Source organism: Pristis pectinata, chromosome 23 (assembly GCF_009764475.1).
Source record: "Pristis pectinata isolate sPriPec2 chromosome 23, sPriPec2.1.pri, whole genome shotgun sequence".
Classification (NCBI taxonomy): domain Eukaryota; kingdom Metazoa; phylum Chordata; class Chondrichthyes; order Rhinopristiformes; family Pristidae; genus Pristis; species Pristis pectinata.
The window spans coordinates 29511203-29533922 of NC_067427.1; the positions used below are offsets into that span (position 1 = coordinate 29511203).

A 22720-nucleotide genomic window follows, 5' to 3' on the forward strand; every position below is an offset into this window, starting at 1 on the left:
TGCAAACTCCACACAGACAGCACCTGAGCTCAGGATTGAACCCGGGTCGCTGGAGCCAGGAGGCAGCAGGACTACCTGCTGCACACTATACTGGTGCGACTGAGAGTGGAGGCTTCCTGTCAGGAGTCAGAGTTTTAGCTCCACAGCTGCTGTATTCTGCGCTGCCCATTGATTCCTTCAGCTCACTTCGTACCTTCAGTTTTGTTGACATCTGAAACCCTTTGGGTGTGTTTAGTTCACCGCCTGGCCAGATGATTTTCCTGTCATTCAGCAGAACCTGTGGAATGGACCAAAGGCAGAATCAGGAGATTATTACAGATTAACAAACACAGCAGAGTCAGACCGGTATCCTCCTCCCCAACCCCTCCTGCTTCTCTCCAGATTAAAACCAGCAAGGAAAACTTGTGAGAACACTGAACTGTGACCTTTCTTGGCAGCAGCACCATTTACAACACTCCGAATGACCGGCCCGACATCAGGTACCATTCCCACGCACTCAGTAATACACGTCCCAGTCATCAATACCTGCATGGGTCAGGCTAATCTTCTTGTCTATAAAGACTCCTTCCAAACAGGAATTTTCAACATTCCTGGTTAGAATGTATTCCAAGGACTACACAGCTAACTTCCGATCTCCATCTATGCACAAGGCTTGGCATTCTGTTTCCCATAAATATGAACCAAATGGAAGGATGTACATCATGGTGCCCTCACTACAATGCTTCTGAGCCAGAGAATGATGAGCTGTAACCATCTCATTGAGCCAGGCAGTGCCATCAACATCAGGCAAATCCTTGTTATTGACAATTGGCAGAGACACAGAGAAGCCTGCTCCTGTGCTGTACTGTTGTATGCAGTAAGCCATTGCTTCCTTCAGACCCCAGAGTTAACCATTGACTTGTTAACTCTGGAAGGAACCATCTCCGTTAATGATCAGACCTTTCCAACTATTTTATTTGACGGGTGACATTTTGAGAAGGAGATGAAGACATTGAGTGATTCACATAGAATATGCTCCATGTAAATCCTTCATCGATTAGCAAATGGCAGGCTGCCTTGTTAGTCATGAAACGTGCCTGAGAAATAGTGTTAGGATAACCAGTGCCACATGGGAACTAATAAATGGGTTTGGATACATCAGCATTTCACAATAACACTGATGGAAGACTCTGCATCACTGTACAATCAGAGACTCACAGGTAGATGGGGAATCTTTCCCAAACTTAACAGTATTGGAGAAGATTCATTCCCTTCTGGTCAAACCCACGTGTTCAGCAACATCAATGCAGCAGGTAAGGATTTTAATTAAGAAGGAACTCCCATCAATATATTACTTTCAGTAGTCCCAAGTGCTTATAAGGCACTTCACAAGTTTTGTCTATTAAACATTAAGGTGACGTGTGCACAGCAAGCTGTCACAAACACCAATGTGAAAGTGAACAGAGAGTGTGTTTTGGTTGTGTTATTTGAGGCAAAAACATTGGCCAGAACTCCTGAGCACATCTTCAATTGTGCCTTGAGAACCCTATGTCCACAAGACGGGGCAGGTGCTGCCACACTTTAATGTCTGAAAGATGGCAACCCTGAGAGAACAGGACATGCTCTGAGCTTGAATCTTTTCACCCAGATAGAGACAGGCAGTGCCATTGAACCACCTGGATCCAATGAAGTTGCTTGCCATCCGCCTCTTAACTGCTGAAATGCACAGAGCACCTCCTGTACAGCAGAACCAGCAGTGGTAGCCTGAATTCAGATTTTCTGTAACAGAGTGGGATGTGTCAAGGTACTTCTCAGGAGTATTGTCAAACAGCACCAAACTGGGTAAAGAGTTGGATAACCGTAGCTGAAGCCTATCCTTTTGTAACATTACCCTGTTTTGCCTCTTTCCACCGACACTGCCTGATCCTCTATGCATCTCCTAAAGCTGTGACCTGCATTTAACAACTTTTACATGTGCCTTTGTTTGTCATCTCTCTCTCTCTCTCTCTTGCTTTCTCTCTCTCTCTCTCTCTCTCTCTCACTAACATCCCTCATTAACCTATCAACCAGATAACTTTACCAACAGCTTATCCCAGTGGCAACCCTGGCCTCACCCCATCACCTATATTCCCTTTGACCTATCCATCTGTCCCCCACCCACTTTCCAACTTAAAACTAACTTGTTTTCTCTCTTTCCAACCTGAAATATTAACCTGACTTACTGAGAGTTGCTAGCATTTTCTGGTTTTATTTCAGATTGCCAGCACCTGTGTTGTTTGAATTTTCACTGGAATCATTGAGTCCAGAGATAAAAAAGGCAAGAACAATGGTTAGAGCAGCAGGTAAACTGATGTGGGGTGGAGAGGGTCACTGTTATTGAGAGGGAAGCAGGTGGTCATGGTTATTCATACTTACCCAACAATATGCATTTATGTGGCACCTTTCAGATTCCACACCACTTCACGTGGTGACACTCAGTACCATGCTCTTCTCTCCACTGCCTTTGAAAATGCAAGACAATAGATTTCTTTGCAGCATGTACTAGGGTTGCATCATGGTCAAGGTTAGGGGTTAATGTAAAGGTCAGCCATCTGCAAAGATGACCTGTTTTTCTGCATACGTACATTAGTCCCGTTGTAAACTCCAATTTGCACCAGCTTTCCCTTTTGCACATTCACAATGCTGTAGTTAGAAAACTTTCGGTCTCCTTCATCGTTAAATTCCACTTGTCCCGTGAACCCTTCACGGTACTTGGTGGACAGCAGGACCCTGTGGAAACAGATGGACACCATCTCAGTAATGACACCATTGCCATAAGTTGGATTCCTGTGGCCACACAGACCCGAGTGCTGAAAAAACAGGGGCCCTGGCGGACAGGATCATAGGTCCACATGATCACCAGATCACAGGATCACTGGATCACCAGGTTACAGATCACTGGTCCACTGGATCACAGCTCCATGGGATCACTGGTCCATGGGAGCACAGATCCACATGATCACCTGATCACAGATCCACAAGATCACGTGCAGTGGATCACTGCCTCGGCAGGAACTTAATCAACTTGCCAGGAAACAATTAGCTGCCTTTGGTCCAGTTGGAGACGGGGAGGTTCTATCATGGGACCTCTATAGAAAAGTTCTGACTTCCATTAGTCTCGGACTCAGTCACAACTGGCACTGCTGTCTCCGGACACCTCCAGCTTCAACAGACCAGGGGAAATCACAGGGAGACCGTTTGTGCTCTTTTTCCAGGATAATGATGGGTGTTCCACTCCCATGAATTTAACCTGAATCACTTTGGAAGAAAATGGCAACAAGTGAGTGTCCTATGATGAAGATACACTCCATCCATCCAGTGAGGGACCCAAACGCCAGACTGTACATTTACCTTTTAAAGAGAGGTCCAGTTTTCCAGATATTGGTGTTCCCAACACAGCCTTTGGGGGGATCGGTGATGTTTTCCTTCTCAAAGAGCTCGTGGATGGATTGAGCCACAATACCCACTGCATCATTGATATGGGCCGTTTCATTTTTACCATCAATGAGTTGCAAACCAATTACACCTGGAAGGGAAACAACCACCGGACCTGAGATCAAAGGGTCACTGATATGTGGGTCACTGGGGGAGGGTCACTGAGGGTGGGTCACTGACGGGTGGGTCACCGATAGGTGGGTCACTGAGGGTGGGTCACTGACAGGTGGGTCACTGAGGGTGGATCACTGATGGGTGGGTCACTGAGGGTGTGTCACTGACAAGTGGGTCACTGATGTGTGGGTTACTGAGGATGGGTCACTGAGGGTGGGTCACTGACTGGTGGGTGACTGAGGGGGGGTCACTGACAGGTCGGTCATTGACGGGTGGGTCACAGAGGGTGGGTCACCGATGGGTGGGTCACTGAGGGTGGGTCACCGATGGGTGGGTCACTGATGTGTGGGTCATCAATAGGTGGGCCACTGAGGGTGGGTCACTGACAGGTGGGTCACGGGGGGGGTCACTGACGGGTGGGTCACCGATAGGTGGGTCACTGAGGGTGGGTCACCGATGGGTGGGTCACTGATGTGTGGGCCACTGAGGGTGGGTCACTGACAGGTGGGTCACGGGGCAGGTCACTGACGGGTGGGTCACCGATAGGTGGGTCACTGAGGGTGGGTCACCGATGGGTGGGTCACTGATGTGTGGGTCATCAATAGGTGGGCCACTGAGGGTGGGTCACTGACGGGTGGGTCACTGAGGGATCGGTCACTGCACCAGCAGTGGGTGTCACAGAACGACAGGGAGGGCAACATAGAGTCAAAGTGGAGGGGCATGGAGCACAACACAGACAGTGGGGCAAGCAAAGCAGAACAGAGAGGAGCATTAGTGGACTGGGATACAGAAGGAAGACACAGAGAATGGCGTGAGGGGTATCATGGTACAACACAGCATGAGTACATGGGGCACATGGACAGATGCAGTTAGTGTCTGATCACACAGACAGTGAGTGGTGAGGGGTGTGTGGGGGACACAGTGTGAGGTGTGGGGTGTGTGAGTGACACAGCAAGGGGTGTGAGGGGGGCACAGTGACGGGTGTGGGGTGCGTGGGGGACACAGTGAGGGGGACACAGTGAGGGGTGTGTGGGGGATACAATGTGGGGTGTTTGGGGGACACAGTGAGGGGTTTGGGGACAGTGAGGGGTGTGGAGTATGTGGGGGACACAGTGAGGGGTGTGGAGTGTGTGGGGGACACAGTGAGGGGAGAGGGGTGTGTGAGGGACACAGTGTGGGGTGTGTGGTGGACAGTGAGGGGTGTGGAGTGTGTGAGGGACACAGGGAGGGGTGTGGGGTGTTTGGGGGACACAGTGAGGGGTGTGGGGTGTGTGGGGGACACAGTGAGGGGTGTGGAGTGTGTGAGGGACACAGGGAGGGGTGTGGGGTGTTTGGGGGACACAGTGAGGGGTGTGGGGTGTGTGGGGGACACAGTGAGGGGTGTGGAGTGTGTGGGGAACACAGTGAGGGGTGTGGAGTGTGTGGGGGACACAGTGAGGGGTGTGAGTTCTATGGGTGACATCGTCATTAAGAGAAGACCCTTTGTAGAAGAGTGCAGAGTGAAAGTGGCTCCCAGTGGTGCGTGGAATGTGTTCCTGGGGCCATACCTTCTGGAACATGTTGCATGGCCCTGCCAGATATTTCTCTCTCTCCAACAAGCCAGACATAACCGGGCCCAGTCATGTTCAGGAGTGTTGCAGCCTTGTACATTGTCACTGCGTCATCTTCACTGGGGGAAAAGAGGAACACATTAACGTATGAGAGCAGCTTGCATAGTGTGTCCACGATCCTGGGTTAAAGTGCATCTGCTCTCTGAAACATCAAAATACAGCAAGAATAACTTGGGCACTGCTTGGTTTGATCACTCAAAGTAAACGGACACACTGAGTAGAGAGGAATCTGTGAGTTTCAATATCTTCTCTGTCAGGGAAGTCAAGGAGTTGACTGACTTGAGGATACGTTCACTGGGGACGTTTCTATTCCCATTCCCAAACTCCCTTCTGCCCTCACTTGGAATCTGCCTCCTCTCTGCTGCCTCACTGGAAGCTTGTTCCTTATTTGCAGGGATCCTCTTGCCATGAGTTTTTTGCAAAGTGAGGAGGAAGCAGCCAGGATCTCCTGGGAAATAGAAGTGTCAACTTCCCATAAAATCTGGCTGTTCCAACTTTGCCAGACCTCAGTTTAGGGAACACTTTTCCCAGACCAGTAACCAGACCTCAAATGAATAATGCAGCCAGACTTTTTCTGTCCGTTGGCAGGGACTCTGCCAGTCCCTGATCCCTACCACAAGCTCTGTCTTTTGTGGGAGGGGAAGAAGCTGATTCCAGAGGTGTGGAGGGATCTCTGGGTGCCCCCAGAAGCTACCGGAGGTTCTTCTGCTAATGAATTTGAAAATGAACCCTTTGCACATTGCTTGGTGTGGATGCAGAATGCTTGAGTTTTCAAGCGATGGGGATTTTCTCAGGAAGGTATTTCCATTCCGACAGTGGAGGAGGAGGTGTGGAGTGCAGGAGCAGGCGGGGGTGCAGAGATGGAGAGTTGCCCTGGCAGGGGTCCCCAGCTGCTTATCAATTAGAAGGTGTTCACCAGTTGGAGGGATTCATACACTTCTGGCCAATGCCACTCTCAGCTGGTCCTCATCCTGAGAACATCGCTGCTAGTGTTAATGAAAGAGTTTCAGCCAGGCTCAGGTGAAGCTTTGAAGATGTTTTGATTTGATTTCAGATCTCCAGTATTTTCTCCTTTTTGATTTAAATTAATGGATGCTTGGTTTGACAAGACAACATTTCTGGTTACAGAAACCAGCTGGTTTTTTCATCCTGCACTTGCGTGTTTCTGGATCTCACAGCATTGGAACCACGTTGTTAGCTGTTGCAATCCAGGACTGTTGAAGGGAACCTCTAGGATTGCAAGTGGAGGAAGAGGGGGAGCAGGAGGAAGGAGCAAACAGTTGGAACTGCTGGGGCACAAACACCCTCGCCTTCACAGCAGAGCTTATTATGAAGTATCATCTGGTGTCACAAACTATTCACAGGCATTTATTTCAGCGGGACCACACTGGGGCTTGTGCTCCACATGTACTCCTTCCACAAGGCCTTCTGTTTTCTTCCTCCTGTGCCCCTCTGGTGAGACCCACATCCCAACTACTCACAGAGCTCTTCCCCAAATTCACCCATGAGTTGGTACATCCTCTCCACATTTACCCTCTCAAACCCTTTCATAAACTCCCTCTACCAGTCCTCTTGTGGTTAAAAAAAATTTTTCCTTCCTAAAGTTATTAACATGTTGATATATAATTTTAGTGAATCTGTCTCTCCCTTTCCCTGTGCAATGATGTCCTTTTCATCCTGTAACCAGAAATGTTGTCAAACTGAGCATCCGTTAATTTAAACCAAAAAGGAGAAAATGCTGGAGATCTGAAATCAAATCAAATGCTGGCACAAGCAGCAGGTCAACCTGAAAGTTCATCAGTCTGAGGCATTAACTCTGCTTCTGCTTCCACAGTGGCTGCCCGACCCGCTGAGTGTTTCCAGCCAATGAATTCCTGTTTTCCAATGCTCTCCCTCCATGAGTAAACCTGTGTACAAATGGATAGATTTTGGAAGCTCTGCTCAAATACTTTAAAAGCTCTGTGTTCCTGTGACCTCAGATCCTCCTGTCCCCCTACCCTATTTACACCCTTCCTTGTTTCCCCTGACCAGTGTGTGCCTCGCTGAACTATTTCCCAACTGTGTACCTGTTCCTTCACTCCATTATGGCCTTCCCCTGAGCTCATCACAGCACTCAATGCAATGCCATCTGCGAATGCTGAAGCAGTATTTCCACCTCCCAGTCCAAATGATTTACTTATCTACTTGTTCGTTGATCAGTTAGTGATGGGGATCCATCCTTTGCATCCGCCATTTGCTAACCTGAGTAACAGTGGTTCATGCCTCATCTGCCTCCTGTGTTGCAGCCAGCCTGTCATCCATCTACCTACAGTGCCCTGACTCCATGCGCCCTGATGTTGCAGGCATGCTTTGAGGCTTCATTGTGGCTTTTTGCCCCGTCCAGTGTGAGGTGCCCCGTGATGATGCGCTGGCTGTGAGAGGCGGCGAGCTGGGGAGATTTGCTTCGATTGGGGGGCTGTGGCAGTGTTGTGGAGGTTTCGCAATAAGTCTTGTGATCCACGGCACACGGAGGCTGCAGCCTCAACACTGGATCCAGAAACCCCAGCATCACTCAGGCTGTTCAGTGTCTCCTTTAGACAGAGAAATGGGACTGAACACTGCTCTGCAATAGAGCAGCACAAGCCAACCAAAGAATCAGGACGTTCTGGCACAAGAGTGAGCTCGATGCCGAGTATTCAGGCATTCAGGGGGTGGGGGGGTCAAGGAGGCATCATCCTCCACACTCTTCTGCCCCAGAACTCCCAGTGAACATCCCAGCTCTCCTCCACTCACTGTCCCTCCCAACCTCTCCTTCCCCCCTCCACCCTCAAACATGATAGGCTTCACATCACAGATCGCCATTGGCTCCGCAACATCACCTGACTCTGGAGGGCATCAGCTTTGCTGCATTATGGTTTTGCATGGATGTCAACACGCTGATTGTGCCCTAGGCATCTGCCTGAAGAACTCCCACTGCTGCTCCTGTCTCTACAGCTTAGAGTCAGATAGTCAGAAAGTTGTACAGCACGGAAACGGGCCCTTTGGCCCAATTCATCCATGCCAGCCAAGTTGCCTACCTGAGCTAGTCCCATTTGACTGCATTTAGCCCATATCCCACTAAACCTTTCCTATCCATGTACTTGTCCAAATGTTCTTTAAATGTTGTAATTGTACCCGCCTCAACCACTTCCTCTGGCAGCTCGTTCCATACTCCCGCCACCCTCTGTGTGAAAAACTTACCCCTCAGGTCCCTTTTAAATTTTTCCCCTCTAACCTTAAACCTGTGCCCTCTAGTTTTAGACTCCCCTCCCCTGGGATGAAGACTGCGATCATTCACCTTATCTACGCCCCTCATGATTTTATATATCACTACAAAGTCTCCTTACCTCTCCTTACAACTCAAGCCCTCCAGTTGCGTTAATATCTTCGTGAGTCATTTCTGCACTCTTTCCAGCTTAATGACATCCTTCCTATAGCTGGGCGACTAGAACTGCGCTCAATACTCCGTGTGATCTCGCCAATAACTTGTGCAGTTTTAAAGACATAACATGATGTCCCAACTCCTGTACTCAGTGCCCTGACCGATGAAGGCAAGTGTGCCAAACGTCTTCTTCACCGCCCTGTCTACCTGTGTCACCGCTTTCAGGGAACAATGTGCCTGTACCCCTTGGTCTCTCTGTTCTACAACACTCCCCAGGGCCCTGCCATTTACTGTGTAAATCCTGCCCAGGTTTAACTGACCAAAATGCAACACCCCGCATTTCCCTGAGATAAATTCCATCTACCCCTTGGCGCACTTCCCCAGTTCATCTACATCCTGTTGTAATCTTAGATAACCTTCTTCACTGTCCACTTTTGGTGTCATCTGCAAAAATATTAACCGCATTAACAACATTGTCATCCAAACTGCTAACATAGATGACAGACAACAGTGGACCCAGCACCAGCACTGCGGCACACCACTGGTCACAGGCCTGCAAGCTGAATAACGACCTTTCACTATCACCCTCTGACCTGACTCCTTCCTTCAAGCCAGTTTTGTATCCAGTTGACCAGCTCACCCTAGATCCCACATGATCTAACCTTCTGGACTAGTCTACCATGTGCAATCTTGTCAAAGGCCTCGGTAAAGTCCATGTAGACAACACCTACTGCCCTGCCCTCCTCACATTCAAAAAACACTATCAAATTTGTGAGACATGATTTCCCACGCACAAAGCCATGACTATTCCTGATCAGTCCTTGCTTTTCCAAATTCTGGTAGATCCTGTCCCTCAGAATCCCCTTCAGTAACTTTCCCACCACTGATGTCAGGCTCACTGGCCAATAGTTCCCTGGCTTGTCCTTGCAGCCCTTCTTAAATAACTGTACAACATCAGCCACCCTCCAGCCTTCCGGTACCCTACCCGTGGCTAAATACAATACAAATACCTCTGCTAGGCCCCTGCAATTTCTTCCCGAGCTTCCCACAATGTCCTAGGATACCCTTGATCAGGCCCTGGAGATTGGTCCACCTTAATGTGCCTTACCAACACCAGCACCTTCTCTTTTGTAATGTGGATATATTCCAATACATCACCATTTATTTTCCTTAATTCCTTAGCCTCCATGATCTTCTCCATGATAAATACAGATAAAAAATATTCATTTAATACCTCGCCCACCTCCTGTGGCCCAGACGTACTCGACTACATTGATCCTTTTGCTCTTAATCTCCTTGCAGAATCCCTCAGGATTCTCCTTTGTCTTATCCACCAAAGCCATCTCATGTCCTCCTCTTGCTCTCCTGATTCCCCTCTTAAATCTCTGATTCTCCTCAAGGGATTCACTTGATCCCAGTTACCATATGTCTCCTTTTCCCTACCAGAACCTCTATATTATTTGTCAGCCAGGGTTCCCTAGTCCTTCCCAAACATGATGTCCCTGAACTCTCCCCATCTCATGTTTAAAAGACTCCCATTTGCCAGATGTCCCTTTTCCTGCAAACAGCCTCTCCCCATCAATCTTTGGAATCCCCTGTCTAATGCCTTCAAAATTTGCCTTGCTCCAATCTCAGGCTTTAGTTTGTGGACCAGGGCACTGGTGGAGTGGCTGCTGGAGGAGCTGGTGATCAGCTGGTGAGGGTCATCTGAGAACTGGGACCCTGCCCAGTGGTCTGGCCCAGGGGACCTCCTGACACAATGGTAGGCAGTGGTCCAGGACTTGCATTGGTCCAAACATGATATCAATCATGGGTCTGGCTCACTGGGGGGGGGGGCTCCCCCAGCACTGACTGACCAGGGTCAGGGTCAGGGAGAGAACATCCCCAGCACTGACCCAGGCTTAGAGAGAGATCTTCCCAAGCACTGACCAACCAGGGTCAGCATCAGGGAGGGAGCTTCTTCAGAGCTGACCCATGTTCAGAGTCAGGGAGGAAGCTCCCCAGCACTGACCAACCAGGGTCAGGGTAGGGGGGAAGATCCCCAGCACCGACTCACAGTCAGAGTCAGGGAGGGAGCTCCTTCAGCACTGACCGACCAGGGTCAAGGGCAGGGAGAGAACATCCCCAGCACTGACCCAGGCTTAGAGAGAGATCTTCCCAAGCACTGACCAACCAGGGTCAGCATCAGGGAGGGAGCTTCTTCAGAGCTGACCCATGTTCAGAGTCAGGGAGGAAGCTCCCCAGCACTGACCAACCAGGGTCAGGGTAGGGGGGAAGATCCCCAGCACCGACTCACAGTCAGAGTCAGGGAGGGAGCTCCTTCAGCACTGACCGACCAGGGTCAAGGGCAGGGAGAGAACATCCCCAGCACTGACCCGGGCTTAGAGAGGGAGCTTCCCAGGCACTGACCAACCAAAGTCAGGTTCAGCGAGGGGGATCCCTAACACCAACTCACATTCAGAGTCATGGAGGAAGCTCCCCCAGCATTGACCGACCAGAGTCAGAGTCAGGGTGGGAGCTCCCCCAGCATTGACTGACCAGAGTCAGGGTCAAGGAGGGAGTTCCCAAGCACCAATCCATCCCTGGGTCAGGAGGGAATTGCTGACACTATTCCCAGATCAGACAGCAAGCAGCAGGAACAGGTTCTGAGCACTCGCTCTGGATGAGGCTTCTTCCAATGGGCAGGGTCAGCCAGTGTCAGTGGCTCCAGGTCTGGGGAACACACTTGGAGTACTGTGTCCAGTTCTGGTCACCTCATTACAGGAAGGATGTGGAAGCGTTGGAAAGGGTGCAGAGGAGATTTACCAGGATGCTTCCTGGTTTAGAGAGTATGCATTATGAGGAGAGACTAAGGGAGCTAGGGCTTTACTCATTGGAGAGAAGGAGGATGAGAGGAGACATGATAGAGGTGTACAAAATATTAAGAAGAATAGATAGAGTAAACAGCCAGTGACTCTTTCCCAGTGCACCAATGCTCAATACAAGAGGGCATGGCTTTAAAGTAATGGGTGGGAAGTTCAAGGGAGATATCAGAGGAAGGTTTTTTACCCAGAGAGTGGTTGGGCATGGAATGCACTGCCTGGGGTGGTGGTGGAGGCAAGTACGTTGGTCAAATTCAAGAGATTGCTAGATAAGCATATGGAGGAATTTAAAATAGAGGGATATGTGGGGGGGAGGGGGTTAGATAGTCTTAGGTGAGGTTTAAAGGTTGGCACAACATTGTGGGCTGAAGAGCCTGTATTGGGCTGTACTTTCTATGATTCAATAATTTTGAACACACTCGGCCTTCAGGTCGCGGCTCGCTACAGATGTTGAACGTGCCTCAGGACCCAGACGCAAGCCTGGCCAGGGGCTGACCTACCATCAGAGAAGCCCAGTGGGGAGGTTTGGAGCCTTGCACATTGGGTTGTTGCAGGCGGGTGTGAGCTCCCTCAGTGAGCTCCCTCACTGGCGACTGGCTCAGACAGGGAAAACCCTCAGTACAGAGGGCAGTCAGACTGGTGCCAGGGATTTGGCAACAGACTGGCTTGAGGGAAATTAATCAGGATGCAGACAGTACCAGAGACAAACGGGCTACATACAGGCAGAGTAAGGGTTGGAGCTGGTTACAGACAGACAGGCTGATACATTGGACAAGTTCAAGAGATCATTAGATAAGCATATGGAGGAATTTGAGATAGAGGGATCTATGGTTCTATGGTTCTATGGTAAATTGAGCTGACGACAGACAGACGGTGGAGGAAAGGAAAGTGCATGGACAGGCTGAGAGGTCAATCATAACACAGCCAGTGTTGGGTACAGGGGAGTGCTGGGCATGTGCAGGGGCAAGACCAGAAGAAGAGAGAAAGGGACAGAAGGGGAGCAGGTTACCTGAGAACTCAATGTTCATGCTGTTGGGTTGTGGGAAGGGTGTTGGGCACAGGTAGACTCTGGGTAGTGGCACTAAGTGCAGGCAGACACAGTGGGAAGGGTGTTGGGCACAGGTAGACTCTGGTTAGTGGCACTAAGTGCAGGCAGATACAGTGGGAAGGGTGTTGGGTACAGGTAGACTCTGGGTAGTGGCACTAAGTGCAGGCAGATACAGTGGGAAGGGTGTTGGGTACAGGTAGACTCTGGGTAGTGGCACTAAGTGCAGGCAGACACAGTGGGAAGGGAGATTCACAGTGGAAGACACAGCAAGAACGGAACTCCCTGGAGCATCCTTGGAGAAGTGAACTCAGGTATGAACCAATTCTGGGGAAATGGAGATGGATACTGAGAGACAGTGAGGAACACAGCTGGTTATGGACAGTCTTTGCAAATAGGAGATGGATACATACAGAGACATGGGGTGTGGGGGTGGGAGTCAAGGACAGAACCTGGGAAAGGGAACTGAGTGCAACAGACATATGGAGAAGGAAACTGAGTGTGGACACAGGGAAGGGGACTGATAACAGACGGCCACAGGGAAGGGGACTGAGAGCAGCCCTTACTAGTGGGAGTGGAAGTAAAACTGCAGTTTCTAGAAATCTGAAACACAAACAGAAAATGCTGGAAACACTCAGCAGGTCAGGCAGCATATATGGAGAGAGGAGCGGAGTTAATGTTCAAGGTTGAAGGCTCTTCGTCAGAACTGCGAAAAAGTGAGAATGAGCAGGGGAGGTGTGTGCTGACAGAGACAGGGATGGCAGAACTGGCTGGGATCAGGCTCTGAGGAATGGTCTTGAGTTCAGCAGAAACTCAAGGATGCAATTCAGCTTCTTGTGAACTGCATCCGGACTGAGGGATACGCACAGAACGGGGTGACCAGTGTGTCCGTTTTCCAATGGTTTGGCACTTACTTGGCTGACAGAATGATGACTCTTGCCTCCAAGTCCTTGGCTTCCAGCAGCATTGATGTCATGTTTGTGGTGCCTGGTTCAAACTGCAGGACCTTCTCAGCCTGTAGTTGGTGCAGGGATTCAGAATTACTACACAACTTGTCCAAAGCCTTCTTTTGCAGGCTCTTTCCACCAACGACGCCTTTGATCTCCAGCAAAGATCATCTTAAAGGCGATGGAAGAACTAGGCCCCATCTGGAGCCGATGTGAGCTACAGTTTCTCTGTATTGGGCATGCAAACTAAGATAGAACAAGACCAAAAAAGGGTGCGTGCAGCTGACAGAGTAGAATAGACGAGAAAAGATGCATCTCAACCTGAGAAGGAGTTGGTCGGTCTTTCAAAAAAACAAAATAGCGTCTTAAAGGGATTGAAGTCTCGGGAAAAAGTCATGGCTTGATTCTAAAATGTACTTTAAGAAACTTGCAAGTTAGTCTTTATTCAACATGCACGTGTCCTTATGACAAGATTTGGTTAGGTAGGGTGGCTCATGTTCTTTAACCATTCTCATTGACAAACCAAAGAATCTGTTTGAAACTAACAGCGTGCTACCAGAACAGTCTCATTGGTCATACTGTGACTGTGGCTAGGCTACTCCGTTAGTTTAAGATTGGTGGGCTCGTGCATTCTACATGCAAATATACCTTTGGTCCTCGCCTGCTGTCATACGAATGTTGGTCCTTGTTTTCAAAGTTCCTTTTTTTATTCTGATGAGTAATGTGCACAGAGAAAATATGCAGACACAGAAGAATATTATAAACAGTTGAAAATGACGTGTAGTAAGCAATTTAACCCTCTCTCCTCCTCAGGGTCAATACGTAACACTGGAGCTTGCAAATAAAAACTGCTCCTCATTTGACTGAAAGTTCTGTGGCTGTCTTGGTGACACAGGCACAGCAACCCCTCTCGGTGAAACTGGCTCTGTGTGACATTGGTACTGTGACACTGTCTCTGTGACACTGCGACTGGCTGGCTCCATGAGACTGGCGGTGTGCCTAGCTCAGTGAGACACTGGCTCTGTGAGTGGCTCTGTAAGGTTCTATGACACAAGTCCCAAGTCTCGCTCTGCTACATTGGCTCTGCAAGGCTGGAATATGACACTGTCTTGATGATACTAGCTGTGTGACACTGGAGCTGTGGGAAAGCCTCTGTTACACTGGCTCAGTGAGGTCGGTTCTGTGACACTGGGTTGCGAGGGTATGGAGTGTGAGTGCTGCATACTTTGACCGTATCAGTGTGCTGGGGTCCCGGGGTATTGAGGACAACAGACAGAGAATTGCAATGTCTCCCATCTCTGAGCTTGCTGAGGTCCCTCTTTGTTTCTGGTGACCCCTGAGTAGGGGAAGTGAAGGAGTGGGTCTCTGACGAGCTGGTCTGGGCACAGGCAACTTCCTTGTTCCTGGGGGCCCTGCAAAAGGATCACCTCAGTCCTGTGCAGACTGCAGCCACTGCTGTCCCCAGCAACGTCCGGCATGAGGTAGAGTGATTGGACATCTCATCTCAGAATACTGAAGCAGCTCAGGAGAGGAACTTTCAATCCCAGAGGAGGAATGTTTTATCCTTGATGAAGCAGTAGGGGTGAACTTGTGGAATAAATGTCTGATGCCAGAAAGAATTTCTGTTGTATTGGAAAAAATATATCTTCCTGAGTGGTTGATGTCTGACACAGGCAGGGTTTCATGGTCTAGCGAGGGAGACCTCTATTGACCTAAGGGGTAGTTTATTCCTGAAAATCATAAATGTTGCAGATGCTTTGAATCTGAAATAAGTCAGAAAATGCTGGAAGCCCTCAGCAGGTCAGGCAGCAGCTGTGTAGAGAGAAGCAGTGTCAATATGTCAGGTCTGACGGAGGATCTTCATCCTGAAACGTTGACTCTTTCTCTCTCCACAGGTGCTGCCTGACCTGCTGAGTGTTTCCAGTACTTTCTGTAATCTTTTGATGTTGGGCCAAAGAGAGCAAAGGCTCAATCTGACTGAGTGGTGGGAGGGACCTCTCATTCTTATTGATTTAGTCGGAAGGGTTACTGACCCAATGATCAATTGAGGTATCTTATTCCAACTGACCTAGTGAGAGGGATCACTTATTACAATTATGTTTAGTTTTGTTTTTCAGATGTGAGGGCCGGCATTTCCTCTCCCTGAAGGGGAGAAACTACTGATATAGTTATAGGTCTGGATGGTGTGCAGATTGGAGGGGAAACTGCAGGTGGCAATGTTCCTTGCACTTGTTGTCCTTCTTCTTGGTGGTGGAGATTGTGGGTTTGGGAGGTGTTGTCGGAGTTGCCTTGGTGACTACCTGCAGTGCATTTTGTAGACGACACACACTGCAGTCACTGTGCACTAGTGGGGGCGGGGATGAATGCTTCGGGTGGTTGGGATGCCAGAAAGCAGGCTGCTTTGTCCCCCATAGTATTGAGCTTCTTGAGAGATTTTAGCTGTACTTATCCAGGCAAGTGGAGAGTCTTCCATCACACTTCTGATTTATTCCTTGTAGATGGTGGAAAGGCTGTGGGATGTCAGGAACTGAGTCATTTGCTGTCGGATACCAAGCCTCCGACTTGCTCTTGTAGCCAAGGTCTAAAAGTGGCTGGTTCCAGTTGAACTTCTGGTATCTGAGAGGGATCTTGTGCAAGGACCTCTTGTTCCTGTGAGAATAGCTAGGATTGCTCAGCGCTATTGATTTAACCAAAAGGATCTGCAGTCCCTGCTGATGAAATGGGAGGGACCTTTCCTTCCCACAACTCCAGCCCAAGAGATTCCTGGTTCATAATGTAAAAGTTATCACTTATGGTCAGGGGAGAGCAAGCTCTTATTCAGTGGCATTTTGTGAGAGAGACAATCATCCCTACATTTTGAGGGAGATCACTCACACAGCAGGTGGGAGAGGATTTTGCCAGTGATGTAGAGAGTGGGGTGTCAGATTGCTGATTATCTAGTGAAATTGTTATCTGATCCTGGCAACGCTACCTACAGTTACATCAGTCTAGGGAGAGGGATCTCTTATTCTTTCTGATCCAGTTGGGAAGATTTCATTCAAAATGATCAAATGAGGAGAATGATGCATTCTTTCTGTATAAGGAAGAGGATTACTGCTTCCCGTTGACCTACTGAGGTAGCTCATTCGTTCCTGCCGAGCTCATGGTGGGACCTCTCGCACTTTCCAAGCAGGACCTCTCTCTGGTCTGAGCAAGAGTATTCACATCCCACTGCCCCAGGTGAGAGTCATAGAACATAGAGCAGTGCAGCACAGGAACAGGCCCTTCAGCCCACAATATTGTGCTGAACTTATTAAACTAGTAACTAAATGCCTAACTAAACTAATCCCTTTTGCCAACACAATGTCCACATCCCTCCATTCTCTGCACATTCTATCCAAGAGCATCTTAAACTCCTCTATCGTACTTGCACCACCAGCCCTGGCAGCAACTCATTCCCACACATTCCTATTGATGGAGTGAGAAGGGACGGCTCAATCCCACTGAACCCATCGGCAAGGATTTAACATTTCAGTTTGTCCCCTCAGAAATCCCTCATTTAAGCTGTTTGAGAGAGAGCGATCTCTTATTCATCTGGTCCAAATGAGAGACTTTTGTCTTTATGAACGAGCTCTCCCACGAGTTGACAAAGCACTAATTTATGTTCTCCCGGTGAATGGTCGCTGATTCCTACCGATCAATTGAAAGGGTCTGATCTAGAGAGAGGAGGTTCTTCTGTTCCAGCTGGAGGTTGATCACTCAGCCAGCGATGTCTCCACTGCTTTGTACATTCACATCTAGTCACAGGAACCCCACCCTCTCACTGATCCAGTAAGATGAACTACACTTCTGCAAGTCCCATTTGAGGAAGCGTCTATTCCTACAGGTCTGTTGAGTGACGTTACTCAATGACCAACTGGTGACAGGGTTCTCACATCCCACTGATCCAGTGGGAGGGGCAATGACCTTGTTGTCGATTTGATGGTGTTGATGGGTTGTTTCTGTGTCAGTGCGGGCAGTACAGTGTGTCTGCATTGTACGACAATGATGTGGGGCATGAGGGAATGGGTGACGGTACGGACATCAATTGGCCGGCCAGGCTGCTTCGCTCTGGGTGGTGACAAGTGATCAGAGAGTTGCCGGAGCTGGAGACAGGTGGAGGGCGTTCTGTCACACTGCTGAGCCATGCCGTGTTGTCGGTGGTGGACGGGGACCTGGGGTTGGTCTCTGCTCATGTGGGCTCACTCTATTTGCTCTCACTCCTCACACAACTCCCTTCGCTTTGCTGCTCTCACCCATTCACCTTGCTTGCTTGCAGACTTGTTCATTACAGGAGCAGGTTTCCATGGGGAAAGGCCCAGCAAGCCAGTAGCTTTGCAGGCCCTGTGGGGTAAGCTGATGTCTGGGCCGTTTCCTGTTGTGTGGTTGTCTTGTTCGTGGTGCACACATCACCCACCACCCACAGACGCCAAGACTGCAGTAGGAGGAGGCTGTGACCCTCAGCCTGTCCTGCTATTCAACATGGTCATGCCTCGTCAGCACCGCAATCACAGTCCCCCAGCGCCAGCTCCTGATACACTGGGCAAGGAAAACCTCGCCATCTTCAGATCGATCTAGAAAGCTCCATTTGTCATCACATCCAAACCACTTTGGGGAAGAGAGTTCCAGATTCCCACCATCCTGGTCTGAAGAAGTGTTTCCCGAGGAATCCTTGTCTTTCATTTCCAGCTTCCGACATTTTTTTCTGAGGAAATGTTCAGGATCATTTAGAGTCACAGAGCCTTACAGCAGGGAAACAGGCCCTTCAGCCCAACTCATCCATGCCGACTGTGTTGCCCAACGAGCTAGTCCCATCTGCCCGCATTTGGCCCATTGCCCTCTAAACACCGCCTATCCACGTACTTATCTAAGTGGCTTTTAAACGTTGCTAATGTGCCCACCTCAACCACTATTTCTGGCAGCTCGTTCCAAATACCCACCACCCTTTGTGTGAAGAAGCTACCCCTGATGTCCCTGTTAAATCTCTCGTTTTTCAACCAATGCCCTCTTGTTGTTAGTACCCCCGGTGCATGTTGCTGGGTGTTTCAAGAGAACTTTTCATAAATGTACCCTTTGAGTTATGTGTCTGCCCTCCAAGATCTGTGTACTGGCAACTCACTTGGAATAACCGACTCCTCAATCCACTGGATCACTGCCCCCTCACTCCACTGAATCACTGCCCTCTCACTCCACTGGATCATGGCCCCCTCGCTCCACTGGATCACTGACTCTCACTCCACTAGATCACAGACCCCTCACTCTATTGGATCACTGCCCCCTCACTCCACTGGATCACTGCCCCCTCGCCAATGGATCACTGCCCCCTCACCCCCATCTCTCAGCAGCTGCTGATGATAAATCCACCGTCGACTCCCAGCTGCCAGCAAACCTTTGGCCCTTTGATGAAAATAGTGTTTGAAGAGTAAGATGTCAAACCCTGAAGCAAGCTGGCAGTGTGCTGGGCAGCAGTGATCGCTGCCCTTCTCTAGGCTACTTGAGACGGATGACCCAGTGTGGGCATCTCATGGTGCTGGAGAGATGCCACCAATCCTGTCTCTGCAAAATCCTCCAGATTTATGGCAGTCGAAGCAAACTGACAGGATGTGAGCAGCGGGCAGTGAAGGCAGTGGGTTTGCTTTTCCCAAAGACATTTGGTAAGGAGCCACATAAAAGGTTATTGCACAAGGGGTCAGGGGTCGAGAATGACATGTTTGTGCAGATAGAAAATCGGTTTACACAGAAAACACAGGATGGCGATCAATGGATCATTTTCAAATTGGTGAATCAGAATAACTCAGGGATCAGTGCCAGAATCTCAACCATGTACCATCTATGTTAATGACAGGAAAAAAATCATGAAAAACTGAGTGATTTTTAAATGGATTGGGAAATATGAATGATCCGAGAGGTGTACTTGTGGACAAGTCATTGAAGCCTAACATGTAGTAAGGAAGGCACATTGGCCTTAACTGCAGGAAGATTTGAGTACAAGAGTAAATATGTCTTTCTACATTATAGAAGGCCTTGGTGAGACCACACCTGCAGCACTGTGCACAATTTTGGACTCTATCTAAAAAAGGACCCACTTGTTAGAGAGAGAGTGCAGCAAAGATTCACCAGACTGACTCTTGGGTTGGTGGGTCTGGTACTTTGAAAGAGATTGAGTAGACTAGGCCTCTGTTCGCTGGAGTTTAAAACAATGAGAGGTGACCTCATTGAAATGTAGAAAATTCTTCCAAGGCTAGATGAGGGAGATATGAGGAGGATTTTTCCCCTTGCTGAGGAAAGAGAACCAGGGGGTCACAGGCTCAAAGTAGGCCAACATGGATCTATGTGAAGAGAAATTTCTTCCCTAAGGATGTGGTGGATCCTTGGAATTGTCTACCCTGGAAGACTCTGGAGACTCAGTCATTGAATGCATTCAGAACAGAGATCAATAGATTTCTGGGTATTAGAGGTAATGAGGTATGGGTCTAGGGCAGAGAAGTGGTGCTAAGGTAGGCCAAAAAGCCTCCTCCTACTCTATTTTTTCTGCTCTTATACTCTTGTGACGAGGCTGAAGGGACCAGTTGTGAGGTATCCAAGTTGATCAAGGTGAAAGAGTAAGATGTGAAGGATGTGAAGACAAAGAGTCTGCAAAGGAACATGGACGGGGTAACCAATGAGCAGAGGAATGGCAGCTGGAGCACAGTGTAGGGAATTGAGAAGATATCTGCTTTGCTGTGTCGGGTATTGTTTAAAGTGTGTGGACTGTTAAATGTTGCTGTTCAGATAAATCAACGTCTTGCTCAACACACAGAAAATGTGCAAATAATTCAGAAGGTGAATGGAATGTTGGCCATTGTCAAGAAGCAGAAGGGAACCATGAGGAAGGGACAATGGTGACAGTGTGACCACTTCTGGAGCACTGTGTACAGTGTGGGTGTCCTTGTTTAAAGAGGGATGCAATTATATTGGAGAGAGAGAAACAAAGGTTCACTGGACTGATTCCTGGAATGAAGGGGCATTTGTATGGAACGATCTGGGCCTGTATTCTCCAGAGTTTAGAAAGGTTGATCTCATTCAAATACCTAAAACCTTGAGAGAGGTAATGAGATAGTGAGGGCGATTATCCTGCTGGGGATGTTTATACAAACGGTCAAGGTCTCAAGATGAGACATCGAGCTCTAACATTGGAGATGAGAAGAACATTTTTCTCTCAGAAGGCTGTGGATGTGTTCAAGCCTGAAGGACAAGTTTCACCACCACAGAACAATCAAGGCTTGTGGGATCTTACTGAACAGCAGAGCAGATTCAAGGCCAGTAGGGTCAATCTCTGTCTCACTTTACTATAACCAAGGTCCACCACAAGACCCTCCCTTCAACACAAGGCCCTATGTCTGTCAGTGGTACCTCACTCCATCATAGGCCCCTCACTCCAACATGCCCCTGATTGCAACACAAACCCCTCCCTCCAAAACTGAGCCCCTCCCTCCAACACAAGCCCCTCCCTCCAACACTGAGCCCCTCCCACCAACACTGAGCCCCTCCCTCCAGCACAAGCCCCTCCCTCCATCTGGATCAATTAGACCTGATTGCTAACTTTCCCTGGCCTGTGGATCATGGACACTTCATCCTGTCATTAACCCCTCACTTACTGACAGCCCAACATCAAATCCCTCAATCAGTTAACCACCAACTGGAAACTTGTTGGACCATTAACTTCCAGCCCCGCCAGACTACTAATCAATTACCCAGAAGGATTCCTGCTCCCTCAGGCATCCAATCTGCTAAAACAGCCAGATAACCGACTGAATCCATCTGAAAATTAGTTGAACCTTAATTAGGTTATTAACTCCAAAACCAAGACAATGACCCACCTCTCACGCCGTCTGACAACCGAGCTCCAACTCACCTGGACGATTCGCTCCAAACAAGCTGCTCCACAGAGGAACCTCAGTCCCGAAGACACTGCTCCTGTCACACCCATTGCTTGAGAAAATCCACAAAACATAGAACAGGGAACAGTACAGCACAGAAAACAGGCCTTTGGCCCACTGTGTCTGTGTCAACCATGATGCCAATCCAACTAATCCTACCTGCCTGCACATGGTCTGTATCCCCCTATTCCCTGCACGTACCTGCCTGCACATGGTCTGTACCTCTCTATTCCCTGCCTGTTCACACGTGTCTGTCTAAATAACTTCTAAACATCACTATCGTAGCTGTTTCCACCACCTCCCCTTGGCAGCACGTTCCAGGCACTTACCGCTCTGTATAAATATCTTGCTTCGTAAATCCCTTTTAAACTTCCCCCTCTCACCTTAAACCTATGTCATCTAGTATTTGACATTTCCGCCCTGGGAAAATGACTATCTACCCTATCAATGCCTCTCATAATTTTATATCAGGTTGTCCCTCAACCTCTGACACTCCGGAGAAAACCAAGTTTGTCCAACCTCTTCTTGTAGCTAAAGGAGCCTTGTGAACCTCTTCTGCACCCTCTCCAAAGCCTCCACGTCCTTCCTGTAGTGCGGTGGCCAGAAATGCCCACAAACCAAAATTAGCCCCTCCCTGAGCTCTGAGCTCCGCTTGGTCACCAATGTGACGGTCTGATGAGCCAATGGGACAATCTGAGGATGATGGACAGGAGCACAAACCCAATCACGGATCCCTTCTGGCCTGGAGCGGTCGGACATGATTGGTGGGGGGGGTGGGGGGGGGCAAAGAGGGAAGATAAGGAGGTATTGGGATAGGGGTGGAAGAGGGAAAGTGGAGTGGGAAGGGGAGGGAGGAGGAACAGGAGTGGAGGTGCCAGAGGAGGAGGGCAGAGGAGGGACGATGGAAAGAGATGGAGAAGGAAAGGGAAGGGGAGGTGCACAAAGGGAGAAAGAAAGGAAACACTGAGATACAGGGAGCGTGGGGGGAGGAGGGCAGAGGTATGAGGAGACAGAGAGGAATGGAGGGGGCTGGAAGATAAAGCAAAGGTGTTAGGAGGAAGGAAGAGGAGGGAAAGAGAGGAGGAGATGTGAAGGCAAGAGGAGGCAGAAAATATTCTCAAGGGGTAATGTTCAATGATTTAATTGGTGCTTTGTTGACGCTTGATGAGGTTGTTGATCCTGACCAGATTCTCTGTGGCCATCCCTGCCAAACATAAGTGTTAAAACAGACCAGTGTTCTGTGGAGGGTAATTCATGGTCATAGGAAGGCGAATTAATTCTCTTCCCACCACTCCTACTGTATCCTAAGTCAAAGATCTAAAGGGAGTGAGAAACTTAATATTAAATGCAGAG

The 22720-nt window shown here is 49.0% G+C and overlaps 1 protein-coding gene across 6 annotated transcripts in view; it reads right to left on the reverse strand.

The window, feature by feature from the left end:
* LOC127581956 (glutamate receptor ionotropic, NMDA 1) overlaps window positions 1-22720 on the reverse strand; it is a 103563-nt gene that overhangs the window by 48270 nt on the left and 32573 nt on the right. For 3 of the 6 annotated variants that reach the window (XM_052036751.1, XM_052036748.1, XM_052036747.1), the window contains exons 4-9: window positions 14079-14141; window positions 13398-13498; window positions 5115-5236; window positions 3370-3544; window positions 2604-2748; window positions 194-277 (exon numbers count right to left, since the gene is read on the reverse strand). In XM_052036751.1, the coding sequence (XP_051892711.1) occupies window positions 194-277; window positions 2604-2748; window positions 3370-3544; window positions 5115-5236; window positions 13398-13498; window positions 14079-14141 (690 nt within the window). The remainder of the gene's footprint in view (window positions 1-193; window positions 278-2603; window positions 2749-3369; window positions 3545-5114; window positions 5237-13397; window positions 13499-14078; window positions 14142-22720) is intronic. The other 3 variants (XM_052036752.1, XM_052036750.1, XM_052036749.1) reach the window with 1 other exon arrangement.